Source organism: Emys orbicularis, chromosome 2 (assembly GCF_028017835.1).
Source record: "Emys orbicularis isolate rEmyOrb1 chromosome 2, rEmyOrb1.hap1, whole genome shotgun sequence".
NCBI lineage: Eukaryota > Metazoa > Chordata > Testudines > Emydidae > Emys > Emys orbicularis.
In genome coordinates this window covers 256,537,808-256,564,075 of record NC_088684.1, presented here as the reverse complement: position 1 = coordinate 256,564,075, position 26,268 = coordinate 256,537,808, and the positions used below count along the sequence as shown (strand labels likewise).

The window sequence follows — 26,268 nt, the reverse complement described above, 5'->3', positions numbered from 1 at the left end:
GAACCAGGATTTCCAGACAGGGTGAGATTGGACCAGGGGGATTGCATTCAGGACCGTTTGTTGATTTCCATAGATCTGTAACTTCCTTGTGCTTTAACAATAAAGTGATTGTGGTTAAGAATTCCTTTGCTAAGCCTGTGTTCATTGCTTTGCTGCCAGGTTGTCCCTGAAGGGTATAACTAGAAAACCAGAGCTGTGACAACTAAGTGGACTCTGGGGGAACCTGTCTAAACCACTGGCCTTGGGATAGCTGGGGCACTAGTTCTGGGGTCTAGGTGGCCAGATTCTGGGCCCTCCCTTCCCAAGAAGGGTGGCACATGCACCTGGCAGTGTGCCTGAGAGATCACTGCTACTAGCTCCAGATCAGTCACTACCCAAACTCAGGGAGGCTTAGAAGCACATGGGATTTAGGGATTGGATCCATTCACAACAAACTTGTATCCATCCAGACTAGAGGGAAACGGGGCCAGGTTGTGACAACAGGTTAAGACAGTGACAGAACCAGTAACAGAACTCTTAGTGGCTGGAGCTGCAGGCCTAAGTGTTTAGATTATGAAATAATTGAGGACATTGATATATGTTTGGTTCAGTGTTTCTTGGCTTTCCAGGATTTAACAGGACCTCTTCTCTTTACAGGGTTTCCTAAAAACAAAGGTACTAAGACTGATTGCTAATACTGTCTTTTGCAAAGTATTAAAACAATTGCACAATAACACTTCAGAAATATGGCACTGCTTTTAATTCACGTTTCATGGTCCAGCTTGAACATTAACTAGAGAATAGTAGATGCCTTTTTCAGCCAAGAGTTGCTGATGTGTTCCTTGTTCTACGACCCTTCCATTCTGGATTACCACTATCTTGTCAGCATTCTGCACAGTGGACAGGCGATGAGCTATTACAATACAGGTGCGACCTTGTCTTGCTTTATCCAGTGCTTCTTGGACAACCTATTCAATTACCAAAGCAGAAGATACATTTGTCAAGTAATGCATAGAAACCCCTTCCAGCTGTTAGTAAGTGAGGTATCTGATCTGATATCTTTTCATTTAAATTATAAATTACCAGTGAGAGAGATGAGGTTGAATGGCTCCAGGGAACAGTAATGGGATGAATGTCTAGCTTCCTGTTTTAAATCTAGCTTGTGTTCACGATGAGCGAGAGCTCTTAATATTGATAAATGGTTGGATACCTATTTGAACTAAGGTGGTAAACATCTCAGGAGAATTGCTAAAGACCTGTGTCCACATCACCAAAATCATCACAGCTGGCAGCCTTGTTGGCAATCTCAGCAGAAAGACCAAGTATTGTACAGGCACAGAGCTGGTTCCTTTTAGGCCAGATTTAAGTAGTGGTGGAATGCTTGTATTGCCGCAGTTGTAAGGAAGTCATTCTGGTATTTCATGAGCACTAAGTTCACTTTAAAACTACAGAGAAACCTGTTTTGACAGCAGTGGGCCACATATCAGTATTGTCAACTGCAAGTCGTCAAAAATCAGGAGACAGGCCACAAAATCTCATGAAATAAATCTTGAGATTTTTAAAGAAATACTATTTTGGATTGTTTTTTATTTGTCTTCTGGTTTCTGCACATTTAGGAAGCACTTGGGTCATGTTTTCAAGCTTTTCTCACAAACCAAGAAAATAATTTTTAAATGACAGCTGAATTTCTCACACAATCATATTATTGCAGGCCCAGCTCCTGATCAAGAACAAATACTGAGAGACTCGCAATAAAATTGTGAGCGTTGGCAACACTGAACCAGCGTTGCCAAATTTCATAACTTTATGGCATGTCTTGTGATAAGTATTTTTCTTAAAGCCCCAGCTCCTGGAGAAAAGTGAGGATCTCAGCTTCCATTTTTAAAAAGGAAGCAAGTCTCTGGCTGTCATGGTTGCAGGGAAAAGCTTGAAAATGTCACCCAAGTGCACCCTAAAGGCACAAAAAGAAGAAAGCAAACAAAAAGCCATGAGATTCTTTCCTTGCAGAAATGACCATGTGGGGAAGAATGGGGGGGGGGGGGGGGGGAAGGGGGAAGCAAAGAGTACAGTAAAAAATAAAATTGACTAAACCAAGACTTAAAATTGGAGAATATGTTTCCCAGAAATATTTCTCAGAGCTGCCAAGTCTCCCAGATCACACAGGAGACTCCTGATTTCTTGTATCCTCCCCAAGATCCAGAGCAGCTGTTTGAACCTGCTGTCTCAATTCTGAGACCTACTACTCTATGGTTAGAATCCTGGAGGACTCCAACCATAAAGATGTTTTTTACAGTACTGCCTCCAGCTAGCCTACTGCCATAGAGATACACCCAGTGTAATGTGTCACTCTAGCTGTTCTTCTATAGGGGAGAAGAGTTGGGGATGAAGCTCTAGGGCCCAGCTGTATGATTGGAGGAGAGTTGTATGCTGATCAGAGTGTTGCTGTAGATGGGGTCTCTGTTGCAGAAAGCCTGCCCTAACTGGAGTGAGGGCCTAGACATGCCAGAGTCCCTGGGGAGAGGGAGATTTAGCCAAGTGTGTTTATGGGGGAGAAAGAAGAAAAAGGGGGATCTAGCCTTTTGCATTCTGCTGACAGTAGGCAATAGAAAAGTAATTGAAGACAGTTTCATAGTAAGATATTTGGATTTGGGTAATCTAGATTTAGACAGTTGCTGTCATTTATACAAATGAGATAATGCCTCAGTATATATGCATCTCATTTGTAGAAAAGTTTTAGATTTCCAGACTTTGGACTTTTACAGGCATTTATGGAAATCAAAGTGGTAATCGCAATTGTTGTATTAACAGCCATGGTTTTAGATTCCCCCTGTGTACACAAACAAGATACCTTTTCACTTTCTGTATCTAGAGCAGATGTGGCTTCGTCCAGTAGCAGAACTTGAGGATGACGTACAAGAGCTCGAGCAATAGCAATACGCTGCTTCTGACCACCCGAGAGCTGAGTTCCTTTGTCTCCCACACGGGTATTATATTTCTAAATACAATAAACACAAGTTTAGAAGGTGCATCCAACCAGCAATTTAGCCTGGATTTGGACTTAAATCACAGGGTCCAATAGAGCATGTGCTTTCTACTCTTGGCTATTTTATTTCAGCAGTTCTTTGAAAGCAGATGACCACAATTATTGAAGGCCAAAAACATCTGTCCATCTTAGGTGCTTATATGATGACCTCCATTACCATACTACCTGAACATCCCAATCTTTAATGTATTTATCCTCACAACACTCCTGTGAGGTAGGAAAGTGTATTATTCCCATTTTACAGATGGGAACTGAGAGGCTCACACAGTAGTCTATGGCAAGTCAAGGAATTGAACTACCCCTTTATTGTCTCCCAAGTCCTAGGCTAGCATCCTAACCACTGGACCATCTTTCCCCTCGTGAGTTCACTTTGAAGGGAAAATCATAATTTAAAAAAGAGAATGTTATGGTTTTAATCTAAATTATGTACATATCTAATTGACAGTCACATCTGACTTGGGGCATCCAAAAATGTTAGTTTTAAAAATATGCATACAGTTTACTAATGAACTGGTTGGTGCTCCCTCAAAGCCTGCACTAGCTTTTGTTTGTTACACTGTAAGGATTGCATATGATTTGTTGGATGATTCAGTCTGGCAATGTTCTCAGCCCCTAACTGAACCTTTAACAAAAATAATTTCTACCAAGTGTTTTAGATAACAAGGGGCTAACAAAACAAACAAACAAAATATTTTAAACAATCTTTAATTAAAAGCATTTATCTCTCTCAATTAATCAGGTTTCACATGCTTGTTTTCATAAACCTAGTTCTCCACTGGCCTATGGAGTCTTCCAGAAAAAAATGTTGTAGAGAAGACTTGAATTTCTAATGTAATAAGGCATGGAAAAAACAAACCCTTTTAGGTTCCTTTACATCCCAGAGGAGCATAAAAGGGCATAACTCCTTTTTATTTTTCTTTGTAAGTCACCCTTCATTTTGAGTAAGAAACAAAAGGTTTAACTTACATTTGGCAGAGAGTCAATGAAGGAATGTATGTTGGCTGCTCTTGCTGCATTTACAATCTCTTCAGATGACACCTCTCTACTGTTATCTCCATATGCAATATTCTCAGCAATACTGCAGTCAAACAGGATCGGCTCTTGTGAGACAATACCAATCTGAGCTCTAAGCCATTGGATATTTAATGCCTTTGCATTTTGGCCATCCAGCAGCTAAAAAGCAAGAATACTTAAATGTCAGAGATAGGAAAGCTTTGGCTTACACGAAAAATGTTACATTAACTTTTCCATTCTGTATAGCTAATATCAACAATTCTTTGCAAAATACTTTATACAATGATTTTGGTGGCTTCAGTTCATTCGTAAGGAAATCTCAAAGGAGATAATTCAAGCTTCCAATCCCAGTTCCTTAGACTAGCTTTCTAACCTTGAGCCTTATTCCTTCTAATGTTGTACATATTTATAAAAAATAAATAAAGTGATACACAAAGCAAACACTGCAGAATTGAGTAAAATCACACTTTTAGGTCTTGTCTACAAGGCAATGTTTTACAGGTATAAGTTAAGTTCTGAATTTAAACTGCTACAATTATACCGGTATAACTGGCAAGACTTTCCCACGTAGTCAAGCCCTTAGATTGTGAGTGTTTTGGGGCTGGATGCTTTACAAAAAATAGCCAGTCTGAAGAAATTTCCCTTCAAACACAGGATTATAATCATCCTTGTAAGATATAGACTTTGATACCTGGAAAGATACTGGAACAAATGATGTAACTATCAATTTGTAAGCACCTAGAGCAGTAGTGGGCAACCACGCAGCCCATCAGGGTAATCTGCTGGCGGGCCGCCAGACAGTTTGTTTACATTTGCACAGCCGCCGGAAGCTCCCAGTGGCTGCAGTTTGCAGCAGAGGCAGAACCAAAGGGGACCCTGCTACATGGTTACAGCGCAAATTTCATTCAGATGCATGTTTTAATGGATTCGATATTACTGCAATATTAGCCTGATAAGAGACTGAGACGAGTTACTCAACGTGGGGGATCTTCTGAATCAATATGCCCACCATCTAAGACTCCAACTGGCTTGCCACTTTCCATTTTTCAGATCCCTGCATCAGCTATCTCACTGATTGCTTTGGGGTCAGATCCAGAATTGGTGGTTGAGCCGGATACAAGTCTCATAACAGAGACGCAAGTATTTCCTACGCAAAGTCTTCCTCCTCAAAGTAATACTCGTGGATATCCTATGTATCAAGCTGGTGATACGATAGGAGGTTGGGGAAACTGACAAGACTGGCCTATGCCTCCTTGTATGCCTTGGCCATATTAGCCAACTATTTATGAATACCATAACAGAAAATCTGTCTTTCTGGTTGGATCATCTTCAATCAGAACACTCAGATCCTAGAGCTAGGGAACATTCCTCTTCTTTGGCACTGGATATCCTCTTGGAAGAGGAATATCAGGAGGGATCTCCACAGGATGAATTCCAAGACTTCATGGAACCAGAAAGTGATTCATCTGATCTCAATGTGGGAGTAACAACAGCATCATCTCCTTCAGGCGATGCAATTCACTTTCACAAATTAGTGGACAGAATGGCATCCACTTTAAAATTACCTTAGGTGGCTTTGAAGGAGGCTGCACATACAGTTTTTGACATTCTGGGTCTGGGTCTACAGTTTTATTGCCCATGTAGAAGGGCTCTGGCATCAGCAAAAATTCCTTTTGTCTCTAATCCAGCATCATGCCAACCAATTTCAAAAAAGGCTGACAAGTTCTACCAAATTCCACCGGAGAGATTCTCTTGTTCTAGCAGCAGTGCTTCAAAAACCTAGGTCAGGTCTTCAACACTCTACTCCTTATGATAAAGAAGGAAAAAGTTGAACTCTCTTGGGAGAAAATTGTTTTCTTCTGCTTCCTTCAACATGCAAGTGGCAAACTGTCAAGCAGTGATGGCCAGGTATTAGTTTCAACTGAGGGAGAACATGTCAATCTTCACCAAACATCTCTGAGAGATTCAGAAAAAGTTATCAACTTTCATCAAAGAGAGTCAAAATGTGACCAGTAATGCCTTTAGGGCATCATTTGATGTATCTGACACCACTCTGAGATCTGTGGCATTGGCAATAGCTCTACGTAGGCATTCATGGTTATGATCTTCTTCTCTTCCTATGGAAATGAGATCTACAGTATAGAACTTACCCTTTGAAGGGGGTGGACTATATAGTACAAAAACTGATGAGATATTGGAGAAGATAGAGCCTTGCTCCACAGCTAGATCTCTGGGGCTACTGAGGGAGTACACCTAAACCTGTGTTCAGATATCATAGGCAATATGTTTCACCTTCTTCCTCTTCATCTTACTTTAATCAAAGGAGACATCCATACTATCACAATAGCAGGAACTACAACAAGCATCCTCTCAATCACAGGAAAGAAAGAAATCCTACAAATCCCAGATAACGACAAAGAATTCCTCGGCCACATCCTCCCTGCAAAATGTCAAGCCACAGGTTTGACATGATAATCAAGAGCTTTGAACCAATTTCAGAAAATCCTATCTGTATTTTTGGAGACCATCTATCCCAATTTTATGATGTATGGACAACTATCACATCAGACAGGCGAGTTTTCGACACAGTAAAGGAAGGTTATACTGTCCAATTCAAAGCCCTTCTTCCATGCAAACTCCTGCCTCTTCCTTGTCAGGGCCGTCCATCTGGCTCTCAAAGCATTTCTTCTGCAGATACAGGATGTAGTAATTCAGGTGACTATGGATGACATGTCCACAGTATATTATCTGAACAAACAAGGAGGAACTTGATTGTCACCACTAGGCAACAAGGCAATAAAGCTTTGGGACTGGTGCATCCTATGCAACATTTACCCAATTGCTTTGTATATTGCGGAAGAACAGTGAGATCATGGATTGTCTGGACAGGGACTCCTCACAGATGCATGATGGTCTGTAAAAGACGCAGTTATTCCAAACTTTTTCAGGCTTTGGGGGTTTCCAGACATAGATTTGTTTGCCACCAGATTCAATACAAAATGTCCCTCTTTTGGCTCAAGAGACTGTCTATCGTTGATGGATGCATTTTTCTTACACTGGGGAATGGTGTTGATGTATGCATTTCTCCTATTGCCTCTAATCCTCAAAGTTTTTTTTTAAAGAAAATAAAACAGATTTGGCCAGGATAATTTTAACTGCTCCAGCCAGGCTGTGGCAACAATGATACATGGAGTTACTCCATTTATCCAATGGCAAATACAAGATGCTCCTGCTATCAACAGACTTACTGTCCAGAGAGGGGAAGGTTTGTACCCAGATCATCAGTCATTACATCTAACAGCGTGGGCAATAGGACTTCAACAGATTCAGGAAGATCATGCTCTGTTGAGGTGCAGCAAGTTCTTATTAATGCTTGAAAAAGCATCTACCAGGAGAAGCTACAGTTATAAATGGAAAAGATTTGTTATCTGGCAACTGATAGGGATGTTGACCCAGTCTCAGTTCCCATACAACTTGTTTTGGAATATTTGTACTTAAAAACCGGGGTGGGGGAGGTTGTCTTTCTCCTACATTAAAGTCCATTTAGCAGCAACAGCAGCATTCCATACTCATGCTAATGGAAAATCCATCTTCTTGCACAAGTTGGTGAAACATTGTTTAAGAGGTGTATTGAATTTCTATCCCCCAGTATGGGAGTTGGCCCCTCCATGGAATTGAAACTTAGTTTTAACACAACTTATGTCCCTCCCATTTGAACCTCAAACGAGCTGTTCTTTGATTCATCTTTCTAGACAGACAGCTTGTATAGTAGCCTTCACTTCTGCTAGAAGAATTAACGAGTTACATGCATTGATGGCAGAACTCTGTTATACTACTTTTCAAAAAGTTAAAGTGTTTTTTGAGCACACCCTAAATTCTTTCAGAGTGGTTTTAGAGTTTCATGTTAATCAAAGTATTAATTTACCTGTATTTTTTCCCCTAAATCTCATACAAGTAAAGGGGAATCTAGAGTACACTCCTTGGATATGATAAGAACAGTCTTATATTACTTGGAGAGAATGTATTTAACTCATATGCTGGTACTTTTAAGGGTTGGGACATTTCAGCACTTTGCCTGTCCAGATGGGTCAGACTGTGTATTGAAGTGTTATAATGGAGCTTCACTTTAGGAAAGTGTTGCTTTTAGGAACATTTAGGAAATATTCATCACTATGATGTCTGGATGCACCTTAAATTGCATAAATTTGGTCTTTAACGTTAAAAATAAGGAGCAAAGGTCCCATATTTCTCTGCTGCTCATAGTTTTAAGATACAGGAGGGAGGGGCATTTATATTAGTACAATATATAAAAGTGTATCTGCATCTAATACATTTTATAGGTTTATAATAATTAGCCATCATAGGGCCCAATCCAAATCCCATTGAATTCAGTGGAAGTCTTTCCACTGACTTCAGTATGTTCTGAATCAGGCCCATGTAGCAATTTTCATCCATGAATCACTTCCCTTAACTCAAAATGATAGGGGAAGTGTGGAAAATTTTGCATTCTGCCTATCTTCACTATGGTTATACACAGAACCCTAAAAATCCACTAGTGCCTCCACTTAATCTTCACAAAGGATACAAAAATATCAAAAGTACCTATTACATTTTATTATATTAACAAGAATAAGATAGGTAAATTATCATTTAACCAGGTTCTCACAAGGAATCACTTACCAGTTCTCCATTGAGAGGATCATAGAATCTCTCAAGCAATTGAACAACAGTGCTCTTTCCACAGCCACTGCTGCCTACAAGCGCCAGTGTCTGTCCTTTTTCTACATTAATATTCAAACCTTGAAGCACTTGGACATCTGGTCGAGTTGGATAGTTAAACATCACTTCTTTGAATGCTATGTTGCCACCAAATATATCCTATAATTGAAATGGTAACATCTGATCAATTTTTAGGAGAATTCTGACAGATCATAAAACAATGTACAGAGAACTAGAACCATCCTGTTCCTATTGATTTCAATGGGAGTTTTGCCATTAACTTCAATACAGCCAGGATCTGGTCCTTTTTGTGACGTTTCAAAAATTAACACATGGTGTAAAATTATTTTGAAGACAGAGATTCTGCTAGTTCTGCTTCACACCAGTTTTAACATAAGGCCAAATTTTCAAAAATTATGGTAATTTTGGGTCGCCAGCTTCGTCTAATGCTTTCTGTAAATCAGGCCCCTTTGAGAGTCTCAAGTTAAGCACCGAATAACAATAGCCACTTCTGATATTCTTGGCCTGTGTACCAAAGCAATCCTGCTTTAGAGGTTTTTTTTTTTTCAAATTAAATTACTGTACAATTATCATTACCATATATGCACCCAAATGCTTACTGTCAAACTTATGATTCCTGGTAAGTGTTAACAGCATTTTCTTAGACTTTGTTGTTATTATTTTAAAAATTAGAAGTGTTAGTCAGATGGTAAGTTCCTTGGAGCAAAGTCCTGCCATCTTTATTTGTGTGCAATACCACAATAAAAATAATATACTGAACTGCTATCATCCTGTCTGCCTCTTTGAGTGATGCCCACCTAGATTCACCTACTTCTTAGCTCCTATAGTACACTAATATTTATTATTAGCGTCTTGCATATAAATTGAATCCCAAAACATTTTACAATGTTAATGTAGGGCCTGATTATATTTCCAAGGTCCATGCATGGATATGCTCCTCCTGCATAGAAGAGGAATTGGCTGCTTCTGCAGCATTGTTCCCATTTTCACTGGACCTTGCAGAGGGCTCTCCACAAAGAAATGCAAGGAAGGAGCAGGCAGAAGCAGAATTTGGCCCTCATAGTTTTTGGATGAAACACAATGCTAATGGCCCCAAGGATCAGTTAATCTAAACACTTAACTTGTGAGTGGGGAAAGAAAACCTCAGTGTTACATTAGTTAGTGTAGTAGGTGACATTGTCCTAACACAATGATCAACTTACAGGCTTTAGTCCTTCATCACTGTAACTGTCTATTAAGGGGGCTCTTTCAAACAGCATGAACAGGTGTGCTGCTGACATCTTGGCTTTGGCATAGTCTGGAGTAAATGAACTGGTCTGTCCTACTGCCATTGCACCAAATACAATAGCTGAAAATACCCTGCGAGAACAAGACAAGAGAGAAAATAAAAAAATATCAAATAATGAGGTTGTGGAGGAAGGGGTGTAAACTATTGGGAAGGGGATGGCTAGAGTTAAAAATAATAATAGTTGTTAACTATCATTGTAATGAGTAGTCTTGTACCATGAGTAAATGTATCCACTTTTAATAAAGTGAGAAACAAGCTTCTGTTCCAAACTCAGTGTTTCCTTTATTTATTAATACAATTGCTAACTTTTGGCAGGATCCCAAATTTTAGCAGCAGGGAGACAGGTAAGGACTTACGTGAGATTCTGGATATTGGGAAGAAGGCAAAAGGAGCATCTGCAGAAACAGCTAAAACATGGATTGCTGCGTATGGGTGAGGGAGTACAATGGGGCTAAGATAAAGTGACCCCGCCCCACCACCATGCTGCCCCTGGATCTAAAACTGTGCAGGGGAGAGAGAGTCTCTCTCTCTCTCTCTCTCTCTCTCTCTGCAGGGAGGAACCAATCAGAGATTCCAGCCAGTAGGAGCAGCTGGAGTAGCTTTGACTAGACTTTCTCTGCTCTGTGCTGATTGGCTGTCTGCTCCAACCCTTGTCCTCCCTCACAGTCTCTTCACCTCAGCTTCACTCCAAACTTCCCCATTTTGCCCACTTCTCCCCTATTCTGCCTCTCTCACGTGCTCTCTCTTCAATGCCCCCGCTTCCTTCACTTTAATTTCCATTTAACTGATTGCCTCCTAATTCACCCTTTCCCCTCCCAACCTGCAAAAAATTGTGGAATTCACATGACATTGCTGCCATTACAGTGTTCACATGCTTGTGTGTTCTACCTCTTCCCCCACCCTCTGTGTCTTATCTATTTAGACTAAGCTCTTTTGGGCAAGGACTGTCTGCTACTGTGTCCATACAGTGCCTAGAAGAATGGGGCCTCATTCTTGGTTGGCCCTTAGGCATTACCATAATAAATGTGATTAATAATTAAAAATTAATAATTGGTGCTATTTGGCATATCTGAGTATGTAAGAGGGATTAACTTTCAACAGTGGTTAGCCAATTATCCCAGCCACAAGTACAGTTGTACAGGGATGTTTTGGAAACATGTAATTGTAAATTATATCCAAATATGTCAATGTAATAACCACAAGAAGGCTATTCCTTATCTTACTTAAAAAAGGTATCTTGGGTAGGTCAAGAAAGACAACATATTAATCGTAATCCACCTCCAGGGGTAAAATGCTGGTCCCACTGCCATCACTGGCAAACCTCCCATTGGATTTCACCCAATAGATGTGGATTCAATTAAGGGCTCTACCACAGATCTCTTGTGTGATTTGGCAAGTGTGATGGGGCGTCCACCCCACACTGGCCTGTGAGGGGTTAATGGATCCCTAGGGAGGCTGTTTGAAAAGCAGCCAATAGGAGTGGAGTTATGAGGCACAGCCAATCAGGGCCTGGCAGGCCCATATAAGAAGAGCTGCAAGGCAGAGGAGGGTCAGTTGTTACCTGGAGCTCAATGAGGGAGGACTGGCTGCCGTGCAGGTGGAAGAAAGCTAGCACTCTGGACAGAGCAGTGCTGGGCAGGAACAGAGGAGTGAGAGAGAGCTCCTGGCTGACTGGCAATATTGAGGCCCTGAGGTAAGGGTGAAGAAGGTGCTGGGGTTGTGGGGAAGTGGCCCAGGGAAATGTACTGAGAGGTTGGAGGGGATGCAGCTGGGCCGGGACCTGGAGTAATGGGCAGGCCCAGGTTCCTCCCTCACCCTGAGGAAGTGGCTGGAAAGTTGGACTGCAGTACTGGCCCCCAGAAGGAGGGAGTGCAAAGTATGCCATGGCTGGAGGGCCGTTTTTCTGAAGAGGATGCCACGTTTTTTAGAGTGACAAGGGTCCAGGAGGAGAAGTGATGGCGGGTGAGACACCACTGGGAGTCGGCGTACCGACCTGTGGAGCTGAGCTGCAAGATTACCAGCAGGAGGTGCTAGCATGGTGAATCCCACTCTGTCACACATGGTAGAGAATGCGGGCACATGGTTGACTCTGAGGGGAGGGGACTGAGTGAGAGACTAAGATAATGTTGGACAGCCACCCCTGATACAAGGGAAGTGGGAAAGGCTATAGCAGAGACACTTAGGTCAAAGGAGCTGCATGTGTGGAGGCCTTTTTGGTGGAAGGCAGGTGTACCTTCCCAGGCTGGACTTCAGAGTTGCCGCTCCCACTGAAGGGGGTTGATGAGTAACCAAGGGGGATCCAGGCCCTAATGAGCCAGATCCTGGAGAACCAGCAGCAACAGTGGAAGACACAGAGACACTTGCACGAATGCCTGAGGCAGTTGATGGAAGAGCAGCGTTATTTGCTCAAGATCCTCCAGGAGGGGAGCAGGGGCCAGAGGGCCTGGGGCAAGAAGCGAGGCCCCAGGTCAGGAGGCCAGAAGCCCGAGCAGAACAGTCTTACACTTGTGGGTGGAGGGGACACTTTAAGAGAGATTGCCCCTACTGGGATAGGAGAGAGAAGCCTTATGCAGAGAGTGGGAAAGAGCGACAGCCCGGGAGATTCCCACCTGTGAAGCGAACAGGGAGGGGATGGGCATGTTGGGCCTCTGGGCAACAGAGGTACCTGCAGAGGGAGTGCCCATACTTGCGTGGTAAGGTCAAGGCTAGCCCAGGGGAAGGGCCTGAACAATGGAAGGACCATGGGAGGCCTCTGACCAAAGGGAAGCAAAGGATTTCTTATCTGTGCCATGAGGAGGGCCATATCAGAAGGTATTACCCCCTTAGGAGAAGGCAGGATAGGAAAGGGGTGCCTGGGAACCAGGTGAGACACTTTATGGAATTTGCGGGACACTTTAGGATATTATGAATACCAATATTGTAAAATTGCAATAGGTTATGCCAGATATGCTGTGTAAAGTATCTACACAAATATTATAATTTGCCAGGTATGATAATCTCATTTATGTGTTTGTATCACCTTTGTATTGTAAGTTATATGTATGGTATGTCTGTAGTTCCAAACTTGTGCTGTGCATCTGGGTGACACACCCAGACAGATTGGCATTAGCACTGCCTAGCCTGTTTGACAGCCCATCAAGGGACATCGGCTATACAACTGACCCATTGAGAGAAGACAAGGGATACACCTTATGACTCAGCAAGGCATGCAGGTGCATGCCTATGGACAGAACTCTAAGGCTTCCAAGCCATGTGCTGGGCAGCTTGTGTTTGGAATAAAGGAAACCAAGCTGCATGGCAAAAGACTATAAAAGGCAGCTGCATCTTCTCCATTTTGTCTTCAGTCCTGCTTCTTGTCTTCATTCCTGCTTATTAGCTCTGGAGTAACCTTTCTACAAACAAAGATCTGAACAAAGGACTGAATGACCCATCCAAGCTGTGGATGTATTCCAGAGGGACTTTCAAGCCAGTAAACTCACCAGTACTACTAGTAACCTGATGGACTTTGAAGTCTTTGTATGTATGTGACTGTTTTACCATTTAACATCTCTCTTCTTGTTCTTTCTTTTTTCTTTATAATAAACCTTTAGTTTTAGACACTAAAGGATTGGCTGGCAGTGTGGTATTTAGGGTAAGATCCAAACCCATACTGACCTGATAACGTGGCTGACCCTTTGGGATCAGAAGAACATTTTGTATATGTGAGCAGAGTTGTTTAAATAACTTCTCACTGTACTGGACCTAGGTGCTGATTGGGAGCCAGAGAACGGGAATGCAATAAAGGGGGCTGTGTGATTTCTTGTGTTGCTTTTTGATAACCAGTGTAGGGAATCAGAAGCACAGTTGGTGACAGGTTGGGGAGTTTGACTTCAGTGTTACTCCCAAGACTGGTGGGTATCTGCTCTCCCTTTTGCAGCCAGTCCTGACCTTGGCATTTCCAGTGAGGGCTGCCCTAGGCACTGTGGGTCACACCAGGCTAGGTCAGGTGGTGGTGATGACTGGGCATGGAACAATCTCTCATGCCCAGCAGGAGGTGCTAGGGAGATGGTGGATAAGATGACTGGGATGGAGAGGACCCAGACAGACAAGGGAACCCACACTTAAGCAGGACAAGCTGTGGTAGGGACTCAGACCTTGGGAGAAATGGTGCTGGGAGAGCCTGCAGAGCCAGGGCTAGGTGTTATGGGAGAAACTGAAAACCACCGAGCAGGCCTTGCGGATAGCACAAAATAATGCAGAGGTGCAGAGGGAAATTCAGAGACATGGAGCAGAATGGCAAGTTGCTCCTCCTGGTAGAAAACCTGAGGCAGGAGAGGCATGTCCTGCAGGCACAGCTGTGGGGGAAGCAGGGAAGGTAATTCCCCTGCCCAGGGCAGTTGGTCTTAAGGGGGAGGGTGTCTGATGGGGCATTTCCCCCCCCCCGCACACACACACACACTGGCCTGTAAGGGGTTAATGAAGCCCTAGGGAGGCTGTGTGAAAAGCAGCCAATGGGAGGGGGGGCGCTATGGGGGCAGTCAATCAGGGCCTGGCAGCCCATATAAGAAAAGCTGCAGGGCAGAGCAGGGTCAGTTGCTCCCTGGAGCTCAAGGAGGGAGAACTGACTGTTTTGCAGGCGGAAGAAAGCTAGAACCCTGGACAGAGAAGTGCTGGGCAGGGACAGGGGAGTGAGAGAGAGCTCCTGGCTGACTGCTAAGTCTGGCATGCAGAGGCTCTGAGGTAAGGGTGAAGAAGGTGCTGGGGAAGTAGCCCAGGGAAATGTACTGAGCAGTTGGAGGGAACGCAGCACATGGCTGCCATCTACAGTGTCCCTGGGCCAGGACCTGGAGGAGTGGGCAGGCCTGGGTCCCCTGCCCCTGATCACTGAGGAAGTGGCTGGACAGTTGGATTGCAGTACTGGCCCCTGGAAAGGGGGAGTGCAGAGTATGGCACAGCCAGAGGGCTGTGTCCTGAAAAGGATGCTGTGGTCCTTGGATCAACACGAGTCCAGGAGGAGAAGTGACAGTGGGCGAGACACCACTGGGAGTTGGCGTACCGATCTGCAAGATGACCAGCAGGAGACAGTAGTGTGGTGAGTCCCACCCTGTCACACCACGTCATTCAGACCCTGATCTTGCATGTAGGTATGCACTGCAGCAACCAAGAGCAGGCACTTGCAGAATCAACACCATATGAGCTCTCAGTGCCCCACTTGTAAAATAGGGATACAATAATACTTTCCTCACATGCCTTTTTTGTCTTTCTATTTTGACTACAAACACTCTGATTGAGACTCTAGCTAGCTATGTATAGCATTTAGCACAATAGGGCTCCAATCTCATTTGGGGCCTGTAGGCACTTCACTAACAGACATCAGAAAGGCTGACTATTGAAGCTAAAATTATAACATGTTAAGTATTAGGGCTGGTCTACACTAGGAGGAGGGGTCGATGTAAGATACGCAACTTCAGCTACAGGAATAGCGTAACTGAAGTCGACGTATCTTATTTCGACTTACCTCTGGTCCTCACGGCGTGGGATCGATGGCCGCGGCTCCCCCGTCGACTCCGCTACCGCCGCTTGCCCTGGTGGAGTTCCGGAGTTGACGGGAGCGTGTTTGGGGATCGATATATTGCATCTCCATGAGACGTGATATATCGATCCCCGATAGATCAATTACTACCCGCTGAATCAGACGTACCTTTAGCCATAATTTCAAAATACTCCCTCCACTATTTCTATTTAGTCCTTCCTTAAAAGCCAGTACACAAAACATTTGAGACAAGGCACATTGAGAGCTATACCAACGTCTACCAGCATTTCATATATAATTAAATGAAGGCCCTAGTTGACATGCTTATTAGGAACATTGCGACTTGGAAAGATAACAGAAGTTATCGATCCTAATTCAAGATGAAGGCCAGTGCTGCAGGTCAGCATGTAGACAAACCATGGTCTATGTATTATTGTTCTTCTAGTCCTCCTGGTTTTACCTTCATAAGGTTATTATCCCCCATATATAAAACACCTTCCCCTGTATGGACAAAAAAGAAATTGCAAAAAGACACTTACAGAAACACACTTTTAAAGTCCATGTATCCATTTACCACTAGATAGGCACCAAACCGAAAACATCCAGCATGGGTAAAATACATAATTGCTTGTGTAAGGCCAAAAGTAAATCCAAAGATATGTGCCTTCTTCACAGAATTTCTGTAACAAAGAACGAGTATTGTCAGATAACATATACATAACTGTATTTTACTTTTAGTATTTATTCCTGAGAAGATGCTGAGAGCCTTTCACTTCCATTGACTTCAGCGGGAATTGCAAGTGCTCAGTACTTTGGGATGAGGTCATTCCCCAACCTCCTGCAGGACTGGGTCCTAAAACAACAGTATTCTTGTATGTTTTAGGATCCCATGTGCCTGCAAGAATAAATCAAAAGGTGGGGGTAGGGGAAGAAATCACTATAGCTGTGATCCCAAACACATCTGACAGGAGCAATTGTTGTCCTACCCTATAGAGTCCGAACACTATTGTGTTAAAATTATTTTACAATCTGTGGTATGATTACAAGTTTCAAGGCTTTAATTAAACAACATATTTTTGAAATTGTACAACCTCACAGCATAAGAAGGAAATTATTAAGTCCTGATTCTGCAGGGAGCAAAACTAATCCCAGTAGAGCAATATACTGTTCTTTGTTTTGCCTTGAGCCCCAACCAAACTTTTATGTCAAACATGATATGATGCTTTATATTGCCTGTATTGTTAGGCTGATGAAATAGCTTAACTGCTCAGTGGTCTACTATTGAAACTACTATACAATTTTGGAACTTGCTCCTTCAGTCCTTACTAATGCAAAATTCCATTGGCTTTAATAAGAGTTTTGCCTCAGTATACAATGCAGAAGTGCACATAGACACACAAAAAACAGGAATCCTGGTTGCAAGAATTGCTAAATGAAATGCTCAATTTCCAGAACATAGTTTCAAGAGAAGTAAAATTGATGAGGACATACCAGGTACTGCAATAGCAAATACCAATAATACCATAGAGGGTGTAAAAAGAAAAATCTCATTTAATCAAAGAACAGAAACAACTATGGTTACGATGGCTTGTGTTTGTTTGAAGCAAAAGATATTGTATATTGTTAAAACTGGGTTTGATATAGGAGATTTTGTGATGCACCAACAGAGAATAAATTGTTTTAGTCTATTAGTGAAAATTTACATTCAATTCTAAAACAAAGTAAGTTTGATTTTTTAAAAAAGTTTATATCTATTACCTATATGGTCCTTGCAAATTTTGTTCATACATAAATTCAAATTTTCTTTCCTGGGTCAAAGTAACAACAGTTCGAATATTTTCTATGGCTTCAGTAGCAATCTGTAATAGAGAGCATATGCTCATTAACCGAAAAATAAGATCACACTGCAATTTCTAATTCTGACCTGGTAAAAAGAGCTTGGGATAAATGCTATAAAAATCACAGAATTAAATTTTCAATAGTGACCAGTGAGTATTTGTGCTCACTTCTACACGGCCTGATTTTCAGAAGGTGGATGCTCAGAATTTTCTGAAAAATCAACCCTATTGAAGGTGTCCTGAATTGGATATCCAATATTACTGCTCACTTTCAAAAAAATATGGAAGATTTTCAAAGGCACAAATGGCAGTCCTATTGACTTTATGCCTTTGAAAATCTTACCTTGAGGCTATAATAAATAGAATGGGGTGGTATTTTAATAAGTGGCTAAAGAACTTAGGCACCCAACATCTATTGAAAGGGGACTTGGCCGGTTAGTTCCCTAGATGCTTTTGAAAATCCCACCAGGAATCCATAGTTTATTAAGGGAAATGATTTAATATGAACAAGACTTCTTATATCAAAGTCAAAATATAAGAATGGGTCAGATCAAAGGTCCACCTAGCCCAGTATCCTGTCTTCTGACAGTGGCCAACGTCAGGTGCTTCAGAAGGAATGAACTTGCATCTGAAGAAGTGAGGTTCTTACCCATGAAAGCTTATGCTCCCAATACTTCTGTTAGTCTTAAAGGTGCCACAGGACCCTCTGTTGCTTTTTACAGATTCAGACTAACACGGCTACCCCTCTGATACTTGACAACATTCTCTGGCAAAGCATTCCACAGGTTGATCGTGTGTTGTGTGAAGAAATACTTCCTTTTGTTTGTTTTAAACCTACTGCCTACTAATTTCATTTGGTGACGCTTATTTCTTGTGTTATGAGAAGGAGTAAATAACACTTCCATATTTACTTTTTCCACACCAGTCATCATATCTCCCCAACTCATCTCTTTTCCAAGCTGAAAAGTCCCAGTTTTATTAATCTCTCCTCAGATGGAAGCTGTTCTATACCTTTAATCATTTTTGTTGCCCTTTTCTGTACTTGTTCCAATGCCAATATATGTTTTTGAGATGGGACGACCACATCTGCATGCAGGATTCAAGACATGGGCATACCATGGATTTATATAGAGGCAATATGATATTTTCTGTCTTATTATCTATCCCTTTCTTAATGATTCCTAACATTCTGTTAGTATGCCATACTACAAAAAAAGCTAATAGTTAATTTTAAATTTTAGTTAAGATTTCTCCCCCCCCCCCCCACACACACACCCTGCTGTGAAGATAGATCATGCTACAAGGTAGCCTGGGAAAAAAGTAGCAGAAGTATTCAGAATTAGGAAAGAAAGTAACAAACAGGAAAGGGAATTAGCAAGAGTTAAAAGTCAAATAGTTGAGGGTGAAACCCCACAGCAACTAATTCAGCTCTGTATTTCCAGAACTCCTGCTTCTTCCACAGTTATTCCTGAACACTGAAGTTAACGTGCAATTATTTGGATGTGTGATTAATTAAAAATTACTATTATGCAGAGGAAAACTAATTTCATAAAACAAAAACTGTAATTTCTGAATAATCAGTGAGGCTCGTTTGAATTGCTTCTGTATTATGCAATCATGTAAGCAAAAGTACATTTCCTTTTTAATTAAATTTATTCTTATTTAAATCTGTATAATTGCTCACTCATCAAATTAGCTTATTTTAACAGTGACAAATGCTTAGTAACCCACTGAAGACTTCAGGGCTCACAAATCATAGGCCTCCTACACTAAACAAAAGATAACTGAAATGAGTGTATTTAACTTTCATCCTTCAGCTGGATAAGACAATAGAGGATAAAAGCTACAGTTTAGCTGGCACATTCCCTCATTGGAGTCTTTTTTCCCTAAACAAAAGCAGAATAATTGCCTAGATCAACTAGATATAAGAATATGTAGTGACAAATAGTTTAACAGTAAGGGCTAGATACTGAAAGTGTTAGACAACAGGCTCATATCTAAAATAACAAAATTTAGGCAGCCCAGTCCAATATCAGGCTCCTATGCAAAGAGAAACATGAATTTCCCGTAGGGCCTACTGGAAATTTGCACCCCTTTGAAGGGCTGCTCTGAAAAGTCACTGTAAAAATGCATTAATGGCGCTTTGTCTTTCAAAGACTCCAGGTCAAATTTGCTCTGCTTAGAAGTAAATATATATATATTTTTCTAACTGCCAACCCTGTAAACTCATCTTTGGTTCTGAGTTTTCTTTGTGGTTTATGCATTTGTAAGCAGGGTCTGAATGAGCTCTCCCCTGACATCTAGTGATGAGCTGGGGAAGAGGACTCTAGGAGCTGACCTTGTTTGCATGGACTCATCCACTCTGTGTAGGTGAGCAGCAGGATGGAGCTGCTTTGCGCAAATGACCACTTTTGGTGGATGTTGGATTGCAAGGCACTTTGTTATTGGGTGCAGGGGTAATAAAGGTTTGTTATCCTTGTTGTGTGAATCAAGGGCAGCAGAACTGTGCTTGGCATGCCCTGATTGAGGGGTTCACCCTCAAATGAACTGCACTTGCTAAGCCGGAGGTGCCAAAGCCTGGTAGAGATGAGAGAGGGTGTGGTCAGGTTTTTGTACATAGTGGTGTGGGCTCTGCCTAAGGGTCCTAGACACCATTTGACCCCCAAACCTCTCCATTGTGTAATGACAGAGCTGATTAAGACTCAATTGAGAGTCTTTTGTTGCAGATCAATAGAGCTGAAATCACTGAAAACCAGGTCTAAGCATTAGATCTGCTATGGGACAGTCTCTGATGAGAGAGACTGCCCAGCCTGCACTAGCAGTGAGGCTCCCCTACCAACAGCTGAAATCACTGAGAGCTGAAATCACTGAAAGATGTGTTAGATGGGACCTCAAGACATCCTGAGCGGAGTGGCCGGTGGAGTGGTGTTACAAGTGGTGGTTCATTCGGGATATCAACTGGGAAGTCTCTGAAGCTCGCGACACACTTCTTCAGCTAGGGGAAGTATGTAATCCATGCCTGCTTGGTGTGGCACTTTGTGCCCCTCTGGTGGCAGCTAGACCAGCTAGAGATTGATCAGCCTGCTATAGCTTTGGCTAAGATAGATGTGTCTTTTAGCGTATGCAGTAGAGGCTCATGCATTAAGCACTAAAGGTCTCAGGTTTGATCCCAGCTGACAATGACTGGAGTCCATTGGCGTTACACATTATCACCAGTAACCTGGACTCAGCTGAGGTGCATTGTAGTTGTAGTGAAGGTGCAGTTGAAATACACACCTTTGTATGCCTCAAAGTCAAGAATCTCCAATTAGAACTTAGCTAACAATTCCAGGGCCGCCCAGAGGATTCAGGGGGCCTGGGGCAAAGCAATTTCGGGGGCCCCTTCCATAAAAAAAAGTTGCAATACTATGGAATACTATATTCTCGTGGAGGACCCCTGCGGGGCCCGGGGCCTGGGGCAAATTGCCCCACTTGCCCCCCCCCTCTGGGCAGCCCTGAACAATTCTTTTGACAATGCACAAGGTAGAAAATAATGTAACAGATTTGTCTACTGGCTGCGCGTACAACTCTCTTGTGAACAAGGAAAAATGTAAGTGAAAGCCACACATGGCTAAGAAATTAATGGTTAAAACATAGGCTTGGGGTTCACGTGAACTATGTTTTGTCACTAGCTCTACCAGTCGCTTTTGTGACATTGGGTAAGTCACCTCAGTTCTCTGCCAGTTTCCTTTCCTGTACAATGGTGATAGTCACTTACCTCGAAGAAGTACTGTGAAACATAATGTGTTAGTTTGTAAAGTTCTTGTAAAGCCTCAGAAGGAAGTTGCTATAGAACTGCAAAGTATTATTATTTCTTGTAAATATAAAATAGGTAGCAGGGATGACTTGAATCCTCTCAGCTATTTTTTAAAATGTCTCTGGAGGAAGGGTTAACAGATGAATACCCTTAATATTTCCTGGAATATTGCCACTGAAACTTGTTAACTGTTTGGCTATCTGACCTTGCCGAGAAACCACTTTAGAGAAATGTACGACAAAAATCCTGTCATTGAAAGTAAAAGGAGATTTATCTTTTTGTTTATGTGAAAAAGCCTACAGGTAACTTTGGAGAACCCATAAGAACATTTTCTGGTTGGCTTGGAAGGAAAGAAACCCACTCTGAGCAGCTTTCCTATAAATATGACATGAAGCAAGGAAAGAGAGAAACTGTGAACAAGACTTCTTATATCCAGAGCCTTTAGCTGAAGTCATCTCCTTCTCAACTGTGTGATCACAGTAGGATGGTAGGAAGGGGAGCATAGAAGAGGCAGGACATAGCTAGGCTATGAAACATGCTAAGATACATGTTGACACTGACAGAAGTGCTCACAAAGGGTATTTCCACACTTTGAGCAGCTCAAGGAAACATACTAATGCTAGCTCTGATTGAGCTAACACACTAAAAATAGAGTGTAGCCACAGCAGTGTCAGCAGCAGGAGGGGCTAGCTGCCCCAACTGCATGCCTGTCACAGACACTTGGCATGCATTCGGGATGGCTAACCCCTCCCACTGCTCATACTGCCATGGCTACACTCTATTTTTAGCATGCTAGCTCAATCAGAGCTAGCGCAAATATGTTTCCTCAAGCTGGGAATCACATCCCAAATTTAAAGTGTAGGCATACCCAGAGAGCTATCCTTTGGGTGCAAAGTTAGGATCCTCAAACTTGTAAGAGGTTAAGAACAGAGAAGTGATAGAATGGATGCCCTGTTCCTAAAGGAGTTTTGGCATGAAGTGACTCCCACCTCTTTCAACTTTTCCTTTCAAAAATTTCTTTCAACCGTTTCTTCAATTTTTATTTTCCTTTTCCACCCAGGAAAGGAAAGAATGAAAAAAGGAACTTGTGGGTGGTATTAGTTACACTGTCACTATCATGCATTCTTGCTTCTTCGTTGGTGAAGATGTACATACAGTTTCACACAGACAGAGGTATTATGGAAGAAAGGGGAGATGTGTGCCAAGCTGAAGAGAGATGAAACCAAAAAAGCAAAAGATGCTAGAAAAGAAAGAAGGGAAGGACAAAAAATAAAGAAAAGAAAGAAGAGGTATGTGATCCTAAGAGCTTAGCATATTCTGGGTGTTACCACAATGTAAATAATATCAATTAATAGTAGATGTTTTCAGTTTTGAGCTCCATATCTAGCAGATACATCAACATATAAAAAGAATAGAATACAACAATGCAGAGTTCAACTTCCCTAAGACAGAATATATTCTTGATCCATTACTAAGCCCTGTTGAACATGACTGTACAGTAGAATATAAAAAGAGAGATGAACTTCACTGGAACCCACCTTTCCTGCAACTTCCAGTTCTTCTTTATCCTTTTTTGCATGTCCAGACAACATTTTCATTTCAACTATTCCTGCTATGGCAATGACTGGCACAACGGCTAAAATCAAAAGAGTCAGCTGCCAGCCATAGACCAATGATATAATAATTCCAGTTCCAAGGTTAGCTATGTTTTGGGTAATTAAAGCCAGTCTGGCACCTGTAGCCTGGAACAACAAAACCCAAATAAAACAACTGTATTCCATAATTTTGCATAAAGCAATAACATAGAAATTAGTCATGAAAAATACTTTTGAACTAGACCATCTCTAGAAACCAGGATTATTCCCCAGAGTATTATCTAGTTTAGTTCTACATGTCTCCAAAGTTGGAGTTTCTGCATATCCTTTGGAAGCTCACTCCATCGTCTAGATCACCTTCTTCTGCTGCTGATCCATCTCTCTCTCTAGTTTCCATATGATCACTTCAGATTCTAAATAGTAATTTATAGACTCCGCTAAAAAAGCTGAACAGGGAGTTTATAAATCTCATATTTTTGCATTTACAACTATAACTTCAAATCTGCCAGGAACATGTCGGAATATGCGATTGCCTAACTGATGGAGGGGGAGTTTGAACTAACCATTTTTTCATCACTTAGATCCCAGTACAGCACAACACTTAAATATGTGCTTAACTTTTAAGTGTGTGAGTAGGCCCACTGAAATTACTGACTACTAAAATCCTTAAAGTCAAGCACAACCTTAAATGTTTTGCTGGCTTGGAACCTTAGATACTATGGTCATAGGTGCTACATACATACCTAATGAGATTAGACTGATAACTTTAAACAGACTCCTTGAATAAATAAATTCATAGTTAATTGGATTCGTAGGCGAGATAACAGCACTGAACAGTAATAAGACTATAAGCACTAATAGTTCACTAGAATATTATATTGTAAATATATATCATGTTCTCTATCATTACAAAATACATTGGTGTGACATCCAAAACCTTTCAATAAATAATAGTTTTCAATTGTCACCAAAATTAGGATTGCCATAAAGCAAATAAAATCCATAGTGCAACATTACTATATGACAACCCAAATATGAAAAATGCCAAAACAATATATATTACATACTCCTTTCACTTGTGAGGCATCATTAGCAAGTCTTGTAGTTAATGCTCCAGTGCTGTTTTTAGGGTCATCAAACCAGCTGATGTCCTACAAAAATGACATGAAACATGTTTACTAGGATCTGAAAAACTATAGTTTACTTTCCATAAACCACAAAATAAAACAAATGAAAAATTAGGGCTGCAAAAGATAATTGAATTCAATTTGGATTATAAGAGGAGTGTATGGAGTATGACTTGAAACTTTAAGGTATTTTAAACACCTAAACAAACAAGGATATATAAAACTCTGGAAAGCTAAATACATATTAATCTTACCTGTCTAAGCATTGCTTTAAATGCCATGAATCGAAGCCTCATTGTAAGGATCTCTCCAGCTTTGCCAAATGTGAAACCCTTTGAGAAGAAACAGAGTGGTTATTACATAATTACAACTATTTTGACGTTATCAGATAAGCACACAAATATCTGTATCTACAAAGGCAAAAACATTGTATAGATTACACAATATTTTAGCTATAAACAATTTAAAAAACTTTGAAAAGACAGTTACTACTTGTGAGGGATAGCAGATTTAGAGCACAGGGATTGAAGTCCTTCATTTCTAAATAAAAAGTGTAAAGCAAAGGCACATTTTCCTACATTGCTCCACTAATGTGCTTCAGGGAGCAATTTTCTATCACAACTACATGGGTCAGTGACTTCAAGGTAAAAGGCTCAGAGTGAAATCCTGGCCCATTGAAGTCAATGTCAAAGTTCCCATCAACTTCAGTGGAGTCAGGATTTCACTCTCAGTGCCCCCATTACAAGTCACTTAAGCCATCTAGTCCTAACACATCAACAGTGCTTCAGCGCTTGGTAATCAGCTAAACTTATTTTTAGTCACAAGCATGAATCAGTGTAATGTCATAGGAAGTAGGTGATAAATGGGACCATGACAATGAAAATGATGGGGAAACATGTTATTGCCACTTTTTCTGTCATGACATTAACTTTTGTCAGTAGCATTATTGTCATAATTTTGCTTATTACCACACTTTCTACAACTGCAGCCGGGAAACAGCTCTACAAAGCTACTGCAAATATTTGTTCTCAGAATCTACTGAAAACATTTCTACAGCGGAGAAATTTTATAGTATTTCAATATAAAACCTGGACACAACTATATATCAGTTCCTCTATATGATATAAAGCAAAATTACTATGGCACTTTTATAGTGAACAAATTTATTTTTCTAGTTTTAATTGTTGGAAACTATACAGTAATGAAGTCAAAAAATTACCACAATTATGTGACTTTAAAAAAAAAAGTAACTGGACACATTTAAATGTACATCTTAGCATGCATACTGTATAAACATCTTATGAAATGGATACATCTTTGTATTAATTTCTTCTCACTAGTTTGGGAGTGCCATATCACAATACACTTCTACCCTTCATATGTTTAATTTATAACATCATCCCCAAATTTATAAAAATGATAACTTCTATTGCAGGTCAAACCTATTATATATATGTACACACATATAGTTAAATTTTCAAGACTCAGGCTCTATGCTGCATCCATATATAAAGAGACATTTTTATAAACAAAATGGGCAATTGTACCAACAGATACCTGCTTGTGCATGCAAATACATGTTTTATAAACATACACGTGCTAACACGTGTGCAGATACTTTGTAGGTGAAACTTTAGCATCACGTTTTGAAAATGTAGGGGGATTTCAATTATCCCCATATTGACTGGGAACATGTCACCTCAGGACAAAATGCAGAGACAAAATTTCTCGATACTTTAAATGACTGCTTCTTGGAGCAGCTGGTACGGGAACCCACAAGGGGAGAGGCAACTCTAGATTTAGTCCTGAGCGGAGCGCAGGAGCTGGTCCAAGAGGTAATAATAACAGGACCGCTTGGAAATAGTGACCATAATATAATAACATTTAACATCCCTGTCGTGGGAAGAACATCTCAACAGCCCAACACTGTGGCATTTAATTTCAAAAAGGGGAACTATGCAAAAATGAGAGGGTTAGTTAAACAGAAATTAAAAGGTACAGTGACTAAAGTGAAATCCCTGCAAGCTGCATGGGCGCTTTTTAAAGACACCATAATAGAGGCCCAACTTAAATGTATACCCCAAATTAAGAAACACGGTAAAAAAACTAAAAAAGAGCCATGTAAAAGAAGCAGTAAGAGATAAAAAGACTTCCTTTAAAAAGTGGAAGTCAAATCCTAGTGAGGTAAATAGAAAGGAGCATAAACACTGCCAAATTAAGTGTAAAAATGTAATAAGAAAAGCCAAAGAGGAGTTTGAAGAACGGCTAGCCAAAAACTCAAAAAGTAATAACAAAATATTTTTTAAGTACATCAGAAGCAGGAAGTCTGCTAGACA

General features: G+C 41.1%; 1 protein-coding gene across 1 annotated transcript in view; it reads right to left on the bottom strand.

Annotated features, from left to right (window-relative positions):
• Nucleotides 1-749: 749 nt before the first annotated feature.
• ABCB1 (ATP binding cassette subfamily B member 1) overlaps nt 750-26,268 on the bottom strand; it is a 99,873-nt gene continuing 74,354 nt past the window's right edge. The window contains exons 20-29 of the mRNA XM_065398464.1: nt 24,187-24,264; nt 23,873-23,956; nt 22,749-22,952; nt 17,335-17,435; nt 16,116-16,256; nt 9,979-10,135; nt 8,717-8,914; nt 3,989-4,195; nt 2,828-2,974; nt 750-947 (exon numbers count right to left, since the gene is read on the bottom strand). Of these exons, the coding sequence (XP_065254536.1) occupies nt 750-947; nt 2,828-2,974; nt 3,989-4,195; nt 8,717-8,914; nt 9,979-10,135; nt 16,116-16,256; nt 17,335-17,435; nt 22,749-22,952; nt 23,873-23,956; nt 24,187-24,264 (1,515 nt within the window). The remainder of the gene's footprint in view (nt 948-2,827; nt 2,975-3,988; nt 4,196-8,716; nt 8,915-9,978; nt 10,136-16,115; nt 16,257-17,334; nt 17,436-22,748; nt 22,953-23,872; nt 23,957-24,186; nt 24,265-26,268) is intronic.